General features: G+C 41.5%; 2 protein-coding genes across 2 annotated transcripts in view; one reads left to right on the forward strand and one right to left on the reverse strand.

The window, feature by feature from the left end:
• Positions 1 to 6,179, forward strand: part of LOC145450802 (uncharacterized) — a 30,627-nt gene extending 24,448 nt beyond the window's left edge. Inside the window, exons 17-18 of the mRNA XM_080329308.1 lie at positions 1,029 to 1,201; positions 3,538 to 6,179. Coding sequence (XP_080185434.1) covers positions 1,029 to 1,201; positions 3,538 to 4,216 — 852 coding nt within the window. The 3' untranslated portion in view covers positions 4,217 to 6,179. The remainder of the gene's footprint in view (positions 1 to 1,028; positions 1,202 to 3,537) is intronic.
• A 5,800-nt stretch (positions 6,180 to 11,979) lies between these two features.
• LOC145450801 (uncharacterized) overlaps positions 11,980 to 19,643 on the reverse strand; it is a 57,522-nt gene continuing 49,858 nt past the window's right edge. The window contains exons 27-28 of the mRNA XM_080329307.1: positions 14,285 to 14,416; positions 11,980 to 12,224 (exon numbers count right to left, since the gene is read on the reverse strand). Coding sequence (XP_080185433.1) covers positions 12,168 to 12,224; positions 14,285 to 14,416 — 189 coding nt within the window. The 3' untranslated portion in view covers positions 11,980 to 12,167. The remainder of the gene's footprint in view (positions 12,225 to 14,284; positions 14,417 to 19,643) is intronic.

Consider the following 19,643-nt stretch of genomic DNA (forward strand, 5'->3'; position numbering starts at 1 on the left):
TGGTTCCAGCTACAACCCATGCTAACATGATATATAAGCCCATGGCCATGGCGGCAGGTTCCAATGTTGAATAAAGAATTACGAAATAGCGATAGGTGCCCTTTTCAAGTAGAGTCATATGAGAAGAAGACGAAGCGAATATAAAATTCTGCCTTCAACTTAATACAGATATTGTCCTGCAAGCTGTCGTTACGAAAAATGGCAAAACGGCTTGCTTATGATATATATATAACCAGCTGTTGATTTTTACTGCATCGTTGTGGAAACCGCAATGTTATATTTGACGAGTACAAAAATCCGGTGTACGTACGTACTGGATAGGCCTACTACGTTACAAACTGCGTTTAACTAAGCATAAGCATAACCAAACATCAACACATAAGTTACTATTTTAAACTATAGGCAGAGCGGAAATAAATTATATACTGCTGCGAGGTAGTGGCGTGTGGAACGCGTTGATAACCTGATATACAGCACGGCGGGTGTTCTTACAATCAGACCATATCAGTTTACAGCGTAGCTGTAAATTGCTATGATCGGACTAATGCACGACGCAGGTACATCGAATATCTATTTACTGTGAATACTACTTACTACACAATGACGCGCAAAGCTGATAGGCTGCTTCTGACGTAATAATGAGCAGTGGCGTTTGAAAATCAGACGTTTGTGCTGTCACGAACCTGGTATAACATCTTTTCATTGTTCACGAAGGTTCAGTTTATGTCATAGTACTTGTACAAATAAAAAGTAATCGTTCTTTCACAGATAAATCGATTAGATATGCGAAGTAGTCGATTACGATTACGATTACTTCGGAATTTTTTCGAATGTAATCGATTGCGATTACGATCACTTGAAAAATGCTGTAATCGTCGTAATCGATTACGATTACTAATCACGATTACCCCATGTCTGGTCTGAAGTGAGGGCTCAACATGGCGTGTATGGGTTCATGTGAAAAGAATTGACGGTCACAGATGCACATGGCTGCTGTTGCGTGTAACACTGTCTCTTGCCATTTTCAGGCCTCCAACGAAGTTCCGTCCTTTCCAAGTGTTTACGACTATGCAAGCGACATTTCCCTGCCGCCGCCACCTCCGGTCCCTAGAACCGCCACGACACGCTCTTCTACAGCTAGTGCCACGGCGGCGCATTCTAGGCGCAGAGTACCATCTGAATATGACTTCGATGGCGGACGGTATGGGATGTTTGTACATGGGCTGGGCACAGTGATTCAAGTACTCTGATCCAAGTAGTGTGTTAGTAGCAATATTTTACTCCCTTTTCCAACCGAGCGAGATAGTGTAATGGTGATGTGTCCGGCTTCTTGATCGGTAGGTCGTGGGTTCAATCCCTGGCTGGGTCAGACCAAAGACTCGAAAACTGGTATCCGCGGCTATCTTGCTAGGTGCTCAGCATCCCGGATAGCATTGAGGAGAAAAATTAGTGGTGCAGACTACATGACTTTACTATTGCATGTCCATTAGGGTTGTCCATAATTTGGAAAATCTTACGAATCCTCCGTTGTAATGTCTTATTCTATAGATTAGTGATAAAAAACGACACTGAGCCTGAAAGAAGCTCACAGGAAGACCGTTAAGATTTCGTGCAAAGCGTTTGAAAGTAGCTGCCGAAGAATGGGCGTGCCACCGACCATAGAACGGCGAGAAGACTAGCAATCAGGAAACCACGGCTCTTGATTAGCTGATCGGCTATGCTTCAATGACCACGACAGCAGCAGCTTGCTGTGTAGGTGATCAAGAAGTCTGCTACCGGCGGCGATTCTGAAAACGCATTGTATGTAGGTTGACAGATAATGATTTAGGATTGATTCAGGGTATGTTGAGGCACGAAATACATGATGAACAACAACAGCTGCTTCACAAAAACGTCTAAAGCGTGACCGCTTTATTGTGAAGGAAACCGCCATAGCCTATATGCCTTGTTTTCAACGAGGGAAAGCATAGGCGCTTATGCAAATAGCGACGGATTCCTAGTTTCAGAAAGGCTATATCATTATTGAATACAAAGATAAAGCTTAACAATGACACTACAATTTGTGTGATCTTATTGGGCTCAGGTTGTAGTACATAATTGAAGTTTTGAATGCTCTAGGGATCGGCTGAATCAAACGTCGCTTAGGCTTGGCACTTGTCAGATGTTTACAGCAAATTGAATTCACTTGTTAGTGTTTTCAAAGTCCCTAATGATGTCGCAGAAACGATGTTTAAATGCAAGAACAGACTATGCTTGATATGATGTACAAACTATGCAGGATGCTATGCACTATGCAGCATTGTCTGTGCCTACTTTTACACCCCTTTTCTGCGCGATATTAAGGACTTTGACATATCACGTCCAGCATAGTTTGTGCCTACTTTTACACCTCTTTTCTGCGTCATCATCAAGGACTTTGACAACACTTGCAAGTGAATACATTTTGATGCAAGCATCTGATAAGTGCCAAGCATAACCCGCTGATTCAGCCGATCCTTGGAGCTTTCAAAACTTCAACTATGCACTACAACCTGAGCCCAATAAGATCACACAAATTATAGTGTCATTGTCAAGCTTTATCTTTGTATTCAATAATGATATATTCTTTCTGAAACTAGGAATCCGTCGCTACTTGCATAAGCGCCTATGCTTTCTCTCGTTGAAAACAAGGCATATAGGCTACGGCGGTTCCCTTCACAATAAAGCGGTCATGCTTTAGACGTTTTTGTGAAGCAGCTGTTGTTTGTTCATCATGTATTTCGTACCTCAACATACCCTGAATCAATCCTAAATCATTATCTGTCAACCTACATACAATTCGCTTTCATAATCGCCGCCGGTAGCAGACTCCTTGATCACCTACACAGCAAGCTGCTGCTGTCATGGTCATTGAAGCATAGCCGATTAGCCAATCGAGAGACGTGGTTTCGTGATTGCTAGTCTTCTCGCCGTTCTATGGTCGGTGGCACGCCCATTCTTTGGCAGCTACTTTCAAACGCTTTGCACGAAATCTTAACGGCCTTCCTGTGAGCTTCTTTCAGGCTCAGTGTCGTTTTTTATCAATAATCTACAGAATAAGACATTACAACGGAGGATTTGTAAGATTTTCCAAATTTTGGACAACCCTAATGTCCATCTTCGATGCATCTCTATGGTGCAGGCGAAAATTTATCTGATCTCTCTCTCTATCCCTCCACGAAGAGTTATATTGTAAACTAGAATTTCAGGTTCAATGCTTATTTCCCATCGTAGAAGCGTTGAAAGCTTGAAACCTCAATTGATCGTATCATAGCATCCAGTATGTGAAGTACTGTATAGTCGTGCTCAACCCACAGCATCGTCGCATAGTGCGATGAAATAGGTAGGATAAAAAATACTAAATATTTTTACTCGTCCAAGGTCATAAGGATACTGTACTATAATTTCTGGCATAGTCAATTCGGAATCGGATCACTCATGTACTCGATTTTGCCCAGCCCTATTTTCTAGTTACTGGCAAATAGCCAAAGTGTCTAAACCACATTAATTCGTATTCAGGACGGGCATGGATATTCCCCAGCCGCCCAGTGCCCCGCCACCAACGATTCCACCACGACCCGGTGCAGCTAACCATCCGGATCGAGTCCCCTCTCCGCCCCTCGGTCCCCCACCCCTGCCTCCGATGAATATCTCGTCTTCGCATAACCCCAGGCCGGGGTATTCCGCAGCGCCTCCGCTGCCGCCTCCCAACAACCCGACCCGCTCGACCACCAGCAAGTCGGGCCACCGGCACCCCAATCACGTCATGACCTCAGAAGAACCCCCGCCTTTGAGCCCGCGCGTCGCAGGCACCTTCAACTTTGGATCTCTGCCGGAGGAGGCCCCGCCCAGGCCGGCGCGGTCTCACGTCCAGTCCAACGAGCTGACCGGCCCACACATAGGCACGGACCCGGTCCCGCTGGTTCCGCCACCACGCCCCCCGAAAAGTTCAGCTGCGGCCGCGGCGCCTCCCGTGCCCCAGCGTAGGTTGTCTTCATCGTCTTTGTCTCCTTCGACGCGTCGCAACGGGCGTCACCCGCACGACGCGTCGCGCTGCGATATATCCGACCACGACATAGCCGAACTAATGAACCAGGGATACTCGTTCAGCGAGGTCATGCGCGCCTTGTCGATAGCGAAAAACAATTTGCCGCTCGCCCTGCAGATTTTGAGAAATTATGTGCAGACCGCGACCTGAGGCGCTTCAGCGCTCTCGTCCTACTGCAGATCACTAACTTACGGATAGACACCCAAATCTACTCATCACGATTGAAAAAACATTGTAGTTTACCGTGGAGAAAATAAAAGGCAGCCTAATTGGTAGTCCTATGGCTGGCGACCCAAGCTCTAGAATTGAATACAACTGGTCCTAATCGAAAGCTAGCGTACTGATTCCGTAAATATAAATAATTCGGGATGGTTCCATTGCCCTGGCCTGATATATTTTGTATTTTTTGAGTCTGTGCGACACAGGATAGACCAGTTCTATTAAATTTTAGAGCCTGGTATCACACTACTATTTCTGCTGATTTTTCCCTTCGCAGTAGTACACCGTTTGTTTGAGCGTTACGGTTTAAGTTGCGTATCTATCCGTAGGTTACTAATCTATAGTTGGACACTAAAAAGCCTTCTACATATGCATAAAATAGCGGTTTCGTCGATGCTAGCTACTCTCGTTTCTCGCTTTCGCGCCTCTGTTCGGACATGCCTTAACTGCTCTGCCAGTGGTCTTCAACACATACCGTGCGATGCACGCGCACTGCAGTCCGCGACAGCAGACTTGGACAATTAGATAATTCTAGTTGTATGGTTAGACTAATTCGAGCGAAATGCCGGTAAAGTAATTTCAATCCGAGTTGTGAAATGTCTCATCTCTGGTTTTCCTGAAAATGATACAGGATGACTGTGTACAGTGCTAAACAAGCCAAACTGAGTGTATGGTCATTGGTCAATGGTCATCTGACATTCCCATGCCTAACGAGAATTAACTTGATATTTGCTGTATTTCTAATTGGGAATTTAATTAAATTTCCAAGGTTTTTCTAATTCTAACCTAATTCGGAAAAGCTGAAAATGTTCTAGTTGTCCAGCTCTGCGCGACAGTCCGATACGAACGCGCGACTGTGCGACACGCGCGTACCGTTGTACTCAGCTGTCATGTCCTGTCTTCTTGCCCTGTATATACCGTTCGCCGGACTCGTGACGGGCCTCGCCTGTCCGGTGCTTTTCGCTCGCTGGATCGTGTGCTGTCGCGTCGCGGAATGCTGCGGATCAGCGCAGATGTATTATAACTCTTTCTTATGATTTACTTCGCTTGTTATCTATAGTGATGCAATCCGTTTTCGGTTAATCATGTACCGTGTTTTGTGCCTGTCGGATTTGAGAAGCGACCTTTTCCCGGTTCCGGCGCTACCAACCGTTTGTATATTATTCGCGTTCGATGACTTTGTTACAATTTCTTATTTATTTCGCTGCAAGCGCGTGTCTATATCTAGCGCGCATCGGAATGCACCTCGTTTCGTGTCTTGTAAACCCTGGGATTTCGATTTCCTTCAGCGATGGCTTGTTGTTGCTGTTGTTATAGCTTTCACAGCAATTTATGTGGACCGCGAACTTACAGTATCCGTTGCACCCCAAGGAATATCCCAACTCGTTGAAGCTAGCTTCATTTGTCTCGCTGAAACTTCCTCCATCTGTGACGGCGCTGTTGACGGACGGTGACACGTAGATGCGTGTGTGGAATCCTTTTTTGTGCTATCCGAAAATTCGTTCACAGTCCTTTGCTGTATCGACGTTGGCGTCGTGTGCGATCCTCGTCTTGATTATGAGTTGCTGACCGGGTTTTAGCAACGTTGTCTCGGAACGGCATGACTGTGAAGGTTGTGACTGTAAATACTCCTGCCAATGAAATCAATGTTTATGTATTTGGTTCTGACACCGAGGCGAGTAAGGGTTATCGCTGCAAAAGATGTCAAGATGTCGAGACCAAATTACTGTATACTCCTCCGCAATCGCTTGCGTTTCATGATTTCTCTACCATTTCGTTTTATATATTTCTTGTCTTATCAATCGGAAGTTATCTGCGTCTAAGACCATTTTATGGATGTTGTTATGGCGTGACCTTAGGGCGTCCGTCTAGAAATAAAAACCGTCAAACCGGATGATTTTTGGAAGGGTGGGGCCGCCAAGTGATATGAGGCAGGTCACTTGAGCGACCAGGTTCAGCAGTATTTAGAAGGGGCAACAGGGTTAATGCCAGTGGCCGAAGCGATAGTAGCCGTTGGCTGATGTGGAAACCGGATTGCGCGCGGAAGACTAGTCTTCGATACCGATGTGTCATGGCTGAGCTTCATCAGAAATTCGAACGGAACTATGTTGAATCCCGTCTTGAACAAGTGATCGAGTACAAAATTCTAACTGCTTAAGACACAGTGAATTATTGTAGGATATCTCTGAGCGTTGACGAAGCTGATGCGCCACAATTCATCTTTGAGACCGTATCAACGCAGCTTTGCCGACCGCTGTTCCACGGAGCACTAGCGGTTTCGAGCTGATCAAGAAACACTGAAGGCATAGCCTGCATATGGTAGGGTTGCCATACGTCTGGACATGTCCGGAATTTCACTGCTCAAACTGTGCCCGGGAGGAATTTCTAAAATATGCCTAAATGTCCGAAATTTTGAAGACTTGACGTAGGCTCATAATTTTTTCGTAAATTAACATTAAAACATTATTTTTGGGAATATTTATGCTGATGCATGATATGTTTCTTCGCGCTGCGCGCGATTTACTATCACGTATATTGTTTTTAATATGGAGACTACCACCCTCCTAAAAACTGCAATAAAAAAATTATAAAGAACCTTCTTTTTACTGAAATAGCCTAATTGTAATCGCAATTATAGGAAAACGGTATATTTCTAGAGACGGTTAAGGCCGTTTAAATTCTTCATGCAAAGATAGTGGTTTAGAACGTGGGGGTCGTTTGCCTTTATTCTGGAGTTCGCGAAGATGTTGAACTTAATCAGCTTCCAAAAAAGCCCGTGAGTAAGTCTGTGCAAGGTGCTAACTCCTTTTAGTAATCAGCTCGTCAGATTTTGATCTGGGACTCGGAAGATTTTCAAATTGGAGATGGAGTCGCGACCATAAAAGGTTGGAAACCAGCATTATGCTAAAATAATCTTATCTGTGTGACATGAACATGGCTTGACGTCGTAACGATGTACAATTAGGCCTACGTTCTCTGCATTTTCGAAGTCATCGTCCTCCACCAGCTTTACCGCTAACTCGGTTAAAGGTAAATAGTTGGCATTTACGCGCTATCACGGACTCGCTAATTGGCGGCGCTGATGATTTGAAATCGCAGTCGCCGGGCGTTTAATCTTATGGGGTGGCCGCCACCCCATAAATGTGTCATTGGGTGGCTGCGCCATCCCGTAGCTCGGCGCCAGTGGGTGTCCTGACTGCAGTGATTAACCAACTGCGCCACTCGCTTCCCCAAGCGACGTCCTATAAATCTTGCAAGTCGTCAAGTCGGCAGATCAGGAATCCTAATGAAGAATATCGACCTGGTGTAAATCTAGAATTCGAAACAGCGTGATACCAAATCAGCAACAACAATAGCCACAACTATTAATAACGTATATAGGCTACAGACATGGGGTGATTACTTCATGAATGTAATCGATTGCGATTGCGATTACTTCGAAATGACGCGATTACGATTACGATTACGATTACAGCAAAATCAGTAAGTAGTCGATTACGATTACGATTACATTGGAAAAGTAATCACGATTACTCAAGATTACATTTATTTTGCAAATTAGAAGTTATATTGGGAGACAATATATGGATTGCGCTGAAAAGGCCTACATTTCTTTGAAAAGATGCTTCTTTTTGCTTGTTACGTCATAATATACCCTTTGCCCATTTTTATAGAGTACGATTTATCCACTGAGCTATATCGCCCACAACGATTTGTATTCTTGCCACACCGCCGCACCCCAAATTTCCCAATATGGTGGGGAGCGAGCCCGTAGGGGACTCAAAAGTATTTAATAAACCAACATAAATTATGAAGTATTTTCGAGAGATTTAATTAACTTCTCTCTCTGGATAAGCTTGATTTTGAAATGCATACGTCTCCCCTACAACAAAAGAAGCATACATAATTTATGGTAGGGTTGCATTTAAAACAAGTGGTTGTTAAAACACTTTGTTCAAAACATGTTTAAAACAGTGTTTTAAACAAAGGCTTTGAAAAAAACTAACTAGTGTTTTTTTAAGTTGTAAAATTATGCCATAATTGTGTAAATGATTTCCAAAAAACATGTTTTATGAGCCTACGGACAATTACCACCCGATTTAGCCGACGTACATCGATATCGGATGGTTGGAACCCCTCAAAATAATCTGTTTAACAGTTATAGTACAGATATTTCGTCAAAAGAGCTTTATTTACCCTATATTTTGAATTGTCAATGTCAATCCACATTGGTGACGTCATGGCTTAAAAAACAAAAACAAACATGTTTTAAACACGGCGGGTCTTGTTTTAAACATGTTTGCTTTAAATTGATTTTTGTTTTAAATGCAACCCTAATTTATAGCAATAGGCATTTAGGTTCCAGTCAATACCGTACCACGACACACCAAAAGACATATGCAGTTTCGACCAAAACGCGACTTCACGAAGTGTGCTACTAAAGAAAGAGCGTGGCTGAAACATACGATATGTGTCCATTGTCAATAACCGCGCTGGGTGGGCATGACTAAAAGCCCTGTCCTTCCAATCTGAGCCCACAATGCAAATGCCACCCGGGCACCCACCGAGCATTAAAGACATGACAATTTGTGTGTTCGTCTCAAGAAAGTTTTTCAGTTAGTCTGCTACGTTTTGGATACAACAATATCTTCAGATCATATAACAGACCGGAGGTCACGAATTAACAACATACACTTAACTAATTATAACAAGATACCAGACGTTATAATTATGAATTACGTGCCCCCAGCTCTACAGGTAAATCTGACCATCGGGGGCAGAGAGAGGATAAAAAATTATTAATAATATAATGCAATTACCAATATTATTGACGAAATTCAGTCTTCAACTTGAAAATATTACCCCATTGGTGCCAAAGACCAACGTTTGGACTGGGGGACGAATTGCTGTTTTGGTCCTGATTCGAGCTACAACCCACGCTAGCATGATATATAGCCTATGGCTTTGACGGCAGGTCCCAATGTTGAGTACAGATTTGTGAAATAACGATTGGCGCCCGTTTCAAGTATAGTCATGTGAGAATAAGATGAAGAGAACATAAAATTCTGCCTTCAACTTAATACTGATAATGTACTGCAAGCTGCCATTACGAGAAACGGCAAAACGGCTCGGTTATGATATATATCAGCAACTGTTGACTTTTAATGCTTCATTGTGGAAACCGTAATGTTTTACATGATCAGTACAAAATTTCAAATCTACGTCCGGTGTACGTACGTACTATATGGGTCTACTGCTCGCCAAGCAGCAACGGTCAAACTGCATTTAACTAAGCATAACCAAACATCAATACACAAGTTACTATTTTAAACTAAGCAGAGTGGTGATAAATTATCCTGCTACGAGGTACTGCCGTGTGGAACGTGTCGATAACCGGATATATACAGCACGGCGGGTGTTCTTTCAATCACATTTATGTACGTACATCGATTATATATTTACTGTGGATACTTCCTACGCAATGACTAGCAAAGCTAATAGGCTACTTCTGAGCAATGGCAATTGAAAATCAGACGTTTGTGCTATCACGAACCTGGTATAATATCTCTTCCTTGTTCACGAATGTTCAGTTTATGTCATAGTCCTTATACAAATAAAAAGTAATCGTTCTTTCACAAAGAAATCGATTAGATATGGGAAGTAGTCGATTACGATTACGATTACTTCGGAATTTTTTCGAGTGTAATCGATTGCGATTACGATTACTTGAAAATGCTGTAATCGTCGTAATCGATTACGATTACTAATCGCGATTACCCCATGTCTGATAGGCTAAATTTATAAACCATGTTGAGTGAACGAGATAAATTTGCCACACTGCCTGATGATTATGAGAGTAACCCCCAAATTAGCAGCTTCGTCAAACTTGTAGGCTATACTTGTTTCAATTTCCCAATTTTCACCATAGTTACCACGTGACCAATTTCAGTTAAAAATGAGCGGATAGAATTCAAATAGCAGCACAACTTGAATAAGCATAGCAGATGGGAAGCAATCCATCTTATAATGGCCACTTTCCTCCCTTCATATATGCCCATCGTTCAGGTAATCCCAAATATAAGAGATATGGAAAAGGTATCGTAGACCTTCGCAATGAACGCATGCAGCGGAATATGCCGTTGGGCCGTTTTAGAAGACTGGCTGGCTGATATATATTTTCAGATTATAAAGCGAAAATTCCCTCTTGAATTGCTCCGAAAGCCTGAAAGTATTCATCAAACTTCAATATCAAATCAAAGCAAATGCTACCATGCAGTGGAAGATTCATTATTTCGTCACATTTCCAATTCATGATGACAAAACCTGACCCTTGGACGAGTCGTGACTGAAATTTGTGAGTTGGACTCGGACGTGAGCTTTCTTAGAATTACTCAGACTCGGGCTAACTCGATGGCAAAATGAAAATGACTCGAGTGGACTCGGAGTGATTCGGAATGCCGTGAATTTGTTAGAACCATGGACGCAACACAACTAATCGCGTATCAGGGGAACAGAAATAGATCAGAAGGTCGCAGCTTGGTATTTCGCTATCTAAGCAAGTAGTTATGGCAACCATTGGCAATCTGTTAGTTATGCATTTTTGGTCGCTAAACCATGTTATTATATAAGGTCACTTAAAGGAGGTGTTACGCTCCAACGATGTAACAACAATGGACCGTTCGGCGTTCCGAAATTTCAATCACTAGGACACATTCAATAATATATTTATATTATTTGAAGATATTTGGCCATGAGATTAATAAATAGCCGAGGCCTGCTTATCAGAATTACACCCGAATCCTGGCTTGGAATACAATGCTCAACCTAAAAATGTTTTGATGTCAGATCAGTCTATTTTATCAATCTGTTAAATTCAAAATATTCATAGTTGCTGCAAAATTATAACCCGGTTGCTTTCATGATGGCATCAGACATTTGTCCACCCATATGGTGTCTATATCTTATAATAAATATATATCAAGTACAACAACAATTCTATTCAAATAGGTATAAATGTGATGATTCTTTTCGTGCCAGGTCTAAATTGATACAAGAGTAAATCACATTTTGACGATGTGTGATTACTGCCAGTCTGCTGGATCGCCTCACTTTCAATAGGACAATTCATTCCCACCAAATAAGGCCTACTTGGAAAGATATAGAATACCCTTATAAATGCTGCGGCCCGCGGCGCCGTCAAAACTGGAAAAATGTCCCGCGAGCACATTTGAGTTTGAGACCTCTGCTCTAGGGTTACTATACGTCTTCTTTTAAGAGGATTTGTCCTCTTTTTTGACTTTTTTGAAAGTGTCCTCGGAGGATGCAAATGCCCAAATGTCCTCCTTTTAGAGATTTTGTCCTCTTTTTTGAGAATTTTGGTTAAATATAGGGCAAAATTCGACTGAGATACAGTAAATCAGCACTGAGCTAACGCTCTGGCGGCTATTTCGGGAGCTGAGCCGGAAAGTTGACCTTTTTTTAGTCAATCGACCACGAAGTGCAAAAATTTTACCATTTTTTCAAGATTTTCCTCCGGTATTGTAAGTCTGAAAATTTTGAAAAAGTGTCCTCTTTTCAGGTTTCCAACATATGGTAACCATAGAATACTCACTCTTGCCGCTTTTCTATCGCTTTTGACTGTAGTGAAATTGAACCGCTCATACTCAATTATTAAAAAATACTGACGACCCAGACACGAGTATTCACATTGGTTATATTAGTAAAAATAACTTCAAGCTTCAACATACAGAATGCTACATTATATTTGATGTTAAAATTAGACTACGGTAATGATATATTGGCTAAGTAGAAGGGTAAATAGAGCGATGTGCTTGAGTTGAGACCCATTATTTACATAAAGCATATTAAGCATACAGCAGTATTAAGATCGTGCGGAGTTCCCATGATGCCGTTCGTCTTCCTCCGGAGCCCTCGACTCCTAAAATGAGAATAAGTTTCTGTATAGGCTACTCGTATATAATCTGGCAATACTTAGCACTTAGTAACGTATAGAAACGGTGATATCAGGGATGTCCATGTCCATTTAGGGCTCTTCAAAAATGACTTTTTTTTCTCAAATCGTACTGGCTACTTGATAAAATTGTTAGGTTACCTAATTTAAGCCTACACACAAAATTTGGTTCAATTCCAGCCAGTAACCGCTTTGCTACAGGAGAAGAAAGTTTCTATTCATTATATAAAAATAAATAATTAAAAAATTGAAAATTTTCTGTTCCCCGCATGAAAGTCTTAGGCTGTCTATTGGAACGTTGCTCACCAAATTTGGTTCAATTCCAACCAGTGGAAGCGGAGTTATTGCCGTCGAAAAATTTGGATTTGAATAAAATAGTATTTACGGTGACCGATTATTTGTTTATTTATTATAGTTGTGCTCACCGTAAATACTATTTTATTCAAATCTAAATTTTTTGACGGCAATAACTCCGGTACCCCTGGTTGGAATCGAACCAAATTTGGTGAGCAGCGTTTCTATAGACAGCCTAACACTTTCATGGGGTGAACAGAAAATTTTCAAATTTTTCATTATTTATTTTTATATAATAAATAGAAACTTTCTTCTCCTGTAGGAAAGCGGTTACTGGCTGGAATTGAACCAAATTTTGTGTGTAGGCTTAAATTAGGTAACCTAACAATTTTATCAAGTAGCCAGTAGGATTTGAGAAAAAAAAGTCATTTTTGAAGAGCCCTAATGTCCATTGTCCAACTCACAGGCGCAGAAAGGTTAATGGCCACGAGCCACGAGCTATTTTTTGAGATGACATTTGCTTTCAAGTTATTGCCGGTATCATGTATTGCGGGCATAGAGGCCCTGACGCGACACGATATTAGTCGCAATGCTAAACCTAGATATATTGCTTCGTTATTGAAAGGCCATAAAAAGACCTACAAACATAAGAACAAGTGATGGCGGGTCAAACTCACAGCAGAGAGTCGCTAAATATTCGCAAACGGTAAGCTGAATTTTTCGAGCAAAATTTTCTAACAAAACAAGTAAAAAGTTGTGAGAATGGCAACGTGCATGCTCGTTTAGTGTTTTTTCTATTCTGTCAGCGCCATACATAGACTGCTCCGAAGTTCAAATGCATAGAATTTCAACCAAAGATGTTTCAATGACGTGACAAATTGTAGTATATGAAAAAGATTCACAGTGCAGAACCTACCAAGGCTATTTTGTGAACGTGAACCTCTAAATTTATGAGGATTACACACAGAATGCGAACGTGAACCTCACGTTTACACCAGCCCTAATATTAACCTCCGCGATGGGATGATTTGTTAACTGATATAACTTGATCCACTCACTCCTCAGTTCTCAAATTGTAACATAACGTTGCTCTCCGAGCCTAGATATTTAGTTATTCACGGCAGTACCGACACGCTACCTGACCATCGCAATGTAGACGGCTATATGTCTGTGATTCGAATTTGCAAGCGTGAACATCACTTTCAAAGGAGTTCATTCCTCGCTGGTGATTAAAAAGAAGATGAGGATTTGAAAAGCTCATTGTCACGCAGGCGTCGTCATGTCTGCTCTTCTATATACGATCAATCAGCGTATCGTGCAAAGCTGAATTCAGCACGCGATATGTCGTGTGTACAGCGAATTAGCGAGGGGGATATTCATTGCGCCCATGGCAGCAATTTGGATTTTTCTTATGTACAAAACTTCACACCGAGTCAGATTTAAATTTTTGAATTATTCATCGCATGATACAGACAATAATTATTTTGCGCGTAATTTCAAATTTTCGAATAAATCTACCGCGGCACCGTTGAGAGTCGTAAATGACACACTATAATGTGCCTCGGCATACCCTTGCCATGAATATACTGATAAACATAAATAAGAGTACTCGCGCTCTCTAGAATGGTTGATTGTATTGCGTTACCGCCGGCTATAAGTTTTCAGACTATCGCTTTTTCCCACGCGGTAAAACGTCGGTCTGAAGCTAAGTATACGGAAAATTAAACACTCACTTTAGACCCCATTAGTTTGGTTTCCGCCATTCTCAAAAGGAAAGTGTCCCAGCGATGGAATAGCATGCATGTGAACTGGATCGACAGGATAACGACGAAAAACAGGAGAAATGCGAATGATAACGGATTGAGCTGGAAATATACATACGCAGAACGAATAATTAGATGGGGATACCATACGTCCTCCTTTAGGAGGATTTGTCCTCTGGACTTCTAAATGCCTTCTTTTTGGCATTTCCTTCTTTACAGTTTTGACAGGTAAACTTGAATACAGGGTCACTACGATAAATTACGCGAAATAGGTAATGCGGACGTTCGAGCGGATCATCCGGGAGTCGAATGAAAGTGACGAACTTTTTTTTACTATTTTTACACCACAGAAGTAGCGTAAATAATTCCGGGAGTTGACTCAAAGTGATGACCTTATTCTTTAGTCAACACATTTCCCGAAATTATATCGAAATCACTTTCGGCAAATCTACTTTTATGAATTATGTAAACTGTTCGTCCTTTCAGGTTTTCAAACTATGGAAACCATAGTATTAATGAAGGACGCCTTCGTCACCCCAAAATTTGCGACTTATTCATTGTAACGTAGTCATTAATTACTACATCACAATGAATGCATGAGGTCGTGTCATTGTCTACATATTTTTCGCCTTCCAAAATTTTGATCCTGGATACGCCTACGATGATGCATCGCACATGCACACAATTTAATCAGTGTTTCTTAACGTTGTCGACAGCGCTCAAGGGGCGATATGAGGAGCGCTGGGATCAGAGTGCAGTATGGGGGTCGATGAAGTAAAATGGCGTCACAGTAGAGGGTGCAGTAGGGACGTATGATTAAACAGTAGAAAAAAGTTCTGTATATCCCTGATTTCTCATTGAAAATTAACACTCGACAAAATCTGTCACACCCGAAATTTTTCGTCGCGCTACGCGAGAAATATATATAGCGACAATGTTTGCAACATGTTTCCATGAATGCAATGGTTGATTATAATTCATGCAACATTAATTGCGCGTACTTTTAGAACGCCAATTCCCCGATAAAAAAAACTCCCATCACGCTACCTCGGGTTATTTTCCACAAACTGTTTCGAACTAGATATTTTTACCCCGCAGCGAACAGCGCGTCGAAATCGAAGAAAGACGCACTGTACCACTTTTAAGAGTGAGAGATCTTTGTACATTAAAGATGCTCTGAAGCTTTTTAGTCAAAATGATTAACTAAATATATTTTTATTTGAGTGATAAAATTGAATCGTCAGCATATTTCTTCATCGCATCATAAAGGATATGTTTAGTGTTGTGATCCGCAACCTTACACGAACGTGATATAATATGGATTGTATTGTTTGGAATGCATTCATGTTGAAGTTCAGCGACCAGATGGTAGCAGCCCGAACCAGATGGTTGTTATAACAACCTTGATTTGATCCGAAATATACCACATTCAATTTTCATAGCGTTAATAAGTCGAATGGTCCATGGGAGCGATATAAGCTATTTATTTCCAATAGCGAAGTCCCAACCAAAAAAGACCTACCCGACTACGAACTCTTACCCTTTGTTTTACTACCGTCTCTAAAAATGGGGGAGGGGCGCCAGACCGAGGAAATTTACGAAAAAGTCGATGCAGAAAAATGGTTAAGAGCCACTGATATAAATTATCCAGTTGCAAATTGGTATGTCCTGATAGGATCTACTAAATAACCTGAATACGATCAAAGGTTGAAAGCTTTTTCACTAGTAATTGGACCAGCAGCCCAATTAACCTTAGCGTCATCATAATGTCCTAACACTGGTGTAGAAACAGGAAATCGACAAGGTCGCAACGTTTTCTCCGTCTAATTAAAGGAAATGGTGGAAATCCTGGAACTCGTGATTGTGACGAACGATAACACCTAGGGTTACCATATTTCAGCAACCCAAATTCCGGACTTTCTTTAGCGCCCACTAGTGGTCTTCAAAATGAGTTATGACGTCACGGCAGCAAAGCTTTGCTCATAGACCAGAGGTGGTCACGGTCCGGTTCAGGAGTATGTGGCTGTGTGCTGTGTAACCGAGACCGAAAGCACATGTTATCAGCCCCCTCCCGCCCAAATAAACAATGATTTTGAGCCCACAATATAGGGTAATAGATGCAACTTCTGAAGGGGGGTATGCTTGATATATGAATCTGGTTTCCATATGCATCCGGCCGTTAAATTATTTGAATGAATTCTGTCAATAATATTGGTCGTTCCATATATTACTATATAGATACTAACTACTCTCCGCCCACATGATCAGAGTTAGCGGTAGTGCTGGTGAAGGATGATGAGTTCGAAAATACAGTAATTGTATATCGTTAAGTTATGTTCATGTCCTACCGATAAGCTTGCTAATCAGCCTTATGCCGGTGCGCACCACGGAGCTTTATAAACACCCCACCTCCAGTGGTATCCAACCTTTTATGGTCGCGACTCAATCTCCAATTTGAAAGTGTTCCGTGGCCCAGATCAAAATTTTACGAGCTGATTACTAAAAGAAGTCAGCGCCTTTGCCCGGATTTACTCATGGGGTATTTTGGAAGCTGATTACGTTCAATATATTCGCAAACCCTAGGATACAGGCAAACGATAGTAAATCGCGCGCGGCGCGAAGAAAATATCCTTCATCAGCATAAATATTCCCAAACAATATTGTTTTTATGCTGATTTACGAAACAAATTATGAGCCTACGTCAAAATTCCGGACATTTGGCATATTTTCGAAATTCTTCCCGGACGCTAGTTTGAACAGTGAAATTCCGGACATGCACGGGAAATTCCGGACGTATGGCAAGCCTAACCTAGGAGGGTCGGGTTTGTTTCCTGGACTGAGGAGCAAAAAGGACAATCAAGACGATTGCAAATCCACAATTCTCTATTGATGGTGACGTTTGTTGTTATTTTGGTATTCAGTGTTTGTTTCGACTATATTGATAATTTAGTTCCCAGCCGACATTATTTTTTGCATTATTCCTTATCTGCCGACTTGTAGCATGTCCCAGTTCGATACTAGGCTTTGTGATACACCACTTACTCGGTCAACAGGCCGGCTGGCCAAAATAAACCAGCTACACTTAGAAAGGAGGTCTGGAGTCGACATCTGCCAGATTCGAGCTAACAACCGATTACAGCTGCGCAACAAATCTGCCACTATGCTATCTCGCCACCTGATGGCGCACGTGTATGATTTCTCTCGCCGCTACCGCTAGTACATAATAGCGTATGCTACGTTGCATCAGCGTAAAGGCGGTGCGGGCAGAGATTAGCGCATTTGGAATTTCTATGACCTAATCTAATCCAAATCCGAAGTTTCAAATCCTAATCCAGAACTTTTGTATATGAAAGTTCGTGTCCAATCCTAATCCGATTCTAACTTGCAATTCAGAAAAAAATGCTAGTGTATGCAAGGGAGAAATTAGAAATTTTTCTTTCACGACCAACAATTCTCTTGATTGAAGAAAACTTGGTATAGTGCTGCACCTCTCATGTTCATTGGCACCGATTGTACCATAGTGTAGTGTAGCATAAGTACTAAGCAGTTTTGGGATCAAGTCACAATCTTCGAGTCACGAGTCATTTCGAGTCATTGCACATTTTGACTCGAGTCAAGTCAAGTCAATCGATTTTCGAAAGTGACTCGAGTCAAGTCAAGTCACGAGTCAAGTCACAATTCAAGTCAAGTTGCCGTTTTGAAGTATGAGGCATGACTACGTCATTGCATTTTCCTAGCTGTCTGAAATACAGATTGAGTGGTCATTGAATCCGAACCGAATATAGAGTTATAAATATACGCACAAGAAGGCGCTGTATCACTCACATATACGTAGAACTGTTATACTACGTAAGTGATTGCATAGCCTCAGTTTATAGTTGCCAGTCAAAATGGAGAACAGAGATACAAATTGATAATATGCAATACATTAGCCACCACTACATATTCATGCGTTAGAATTTGAGCCTGCGCCAATGGTTGACGATTATATAAACTCCGAATTCAATTTAACTAAAACAAAAGGTTTGGTTAAGGTAAGAACAGAGAACAGAGACAGATATTTTGCTATTAAATTATACTTTACTACGTTAGTTTTACGACAACGTAAGCTGTAAGCTCCGATCACTTCGTTAGCGGTCAATTTATTCATGAGAGAACAATAGAGGCTCAATAAATCGGACGATCATTGAATGAGTGGTCGCGCTCACGGGTAACAGGAGAGTTTCGCGAACAATCCGAACGTATGCAAGATACAGTGATTTTTATTGACACCGATCACCCGATGACTTGAAATTGACTCGTGAATTTTGCTCCGAGTCACGAGTCAATTCACATTTCTGAAGCGCCGAGTCAAGTCAAGTCAAGTCATTTTTGCAAAGTGACTCGAGTCAAGTCAAGTCATACGAAAAAGGTGACTCGAGTCTGACTCGAGTCAAATCATGACTCGAGTCATCCCAACACTGGTACTAAGTAGCCAACATTAATAACTGATCTGAATAAAGTTTTTCGCGATTCGCCAAACGACGTATCAATGTCCCAGAAAATCGGTAAACCCAATCCAAATCCTAATCCGTTCAGAAAAAAATCTACAATCCTGATCCATTCCTAATCCGACAAAATTTCACAAATCCGTGTTTTTCAAATCTTAATCCTAATCCATGCTCATTGCTCATCTCTGGTGTAGGGTGTGGTCAGGGCATTTGGCACGCGGAAAGCACGTGACTGTCATGCCGGGATTACTTTGGTAGCTTATGGTCGATCTGTCTGCAGCAATAATTAAAGACAAAGTGACTATCGTTCTATTCTGATTTTGACTGTGTTCCATATCGAGATGGGTGACGGGATTTAGTTTGGTAGATTTTGATGTTGTCATCTAAAACTGTACCAAGTTTCAATATTGCGACGCAATGGTTAAACTAGTGATTCCGGTACCGAGTTCGAGTATCTGGTAGGTGAGCAGCTGAGCACACATAGATATATTGCCGACTTCGATAACGGAATTACCAAGCTAATCATTGAGTGACGATCCTGAAACTTAGCGCAATGTTAGGTAACACAACTACGATACACCATACCAAATTTCGTCATCCATATCGGTATTAAACACTTTCAAAATTCACATATACAAATATATCTACTTTTGCAAAAATCTAATATACTCGACTTTGATAACCTAGTTATTACTCTAATTTGAGTCACAGCCTTAAAACTTGGTACAGTGATTAGCGTTGTAATCACTAGTACCTATACGACCGACCATTTCCGTGACAATCTCCCATTTCAATGTCTGTTAGTATCACTTCACTTGTGAAAGGTGCTCTCTTTCTGG

This window comes from Botryllus schlosseri, chromosome 11, assembly GCF_051294905.1.
Source record: "Botryllus schlosseri isolate E-star chromosome 11, Bs_hap1, whole genome shotgun sequence".
NCBI classification, from domain to species: domain Eukaryota; kingdom Metazoa; phylum Chordata; class Ascidiacea; order Stolidobranchia; family Styelidae; genus Botryllus; species Botryllus schlosseri.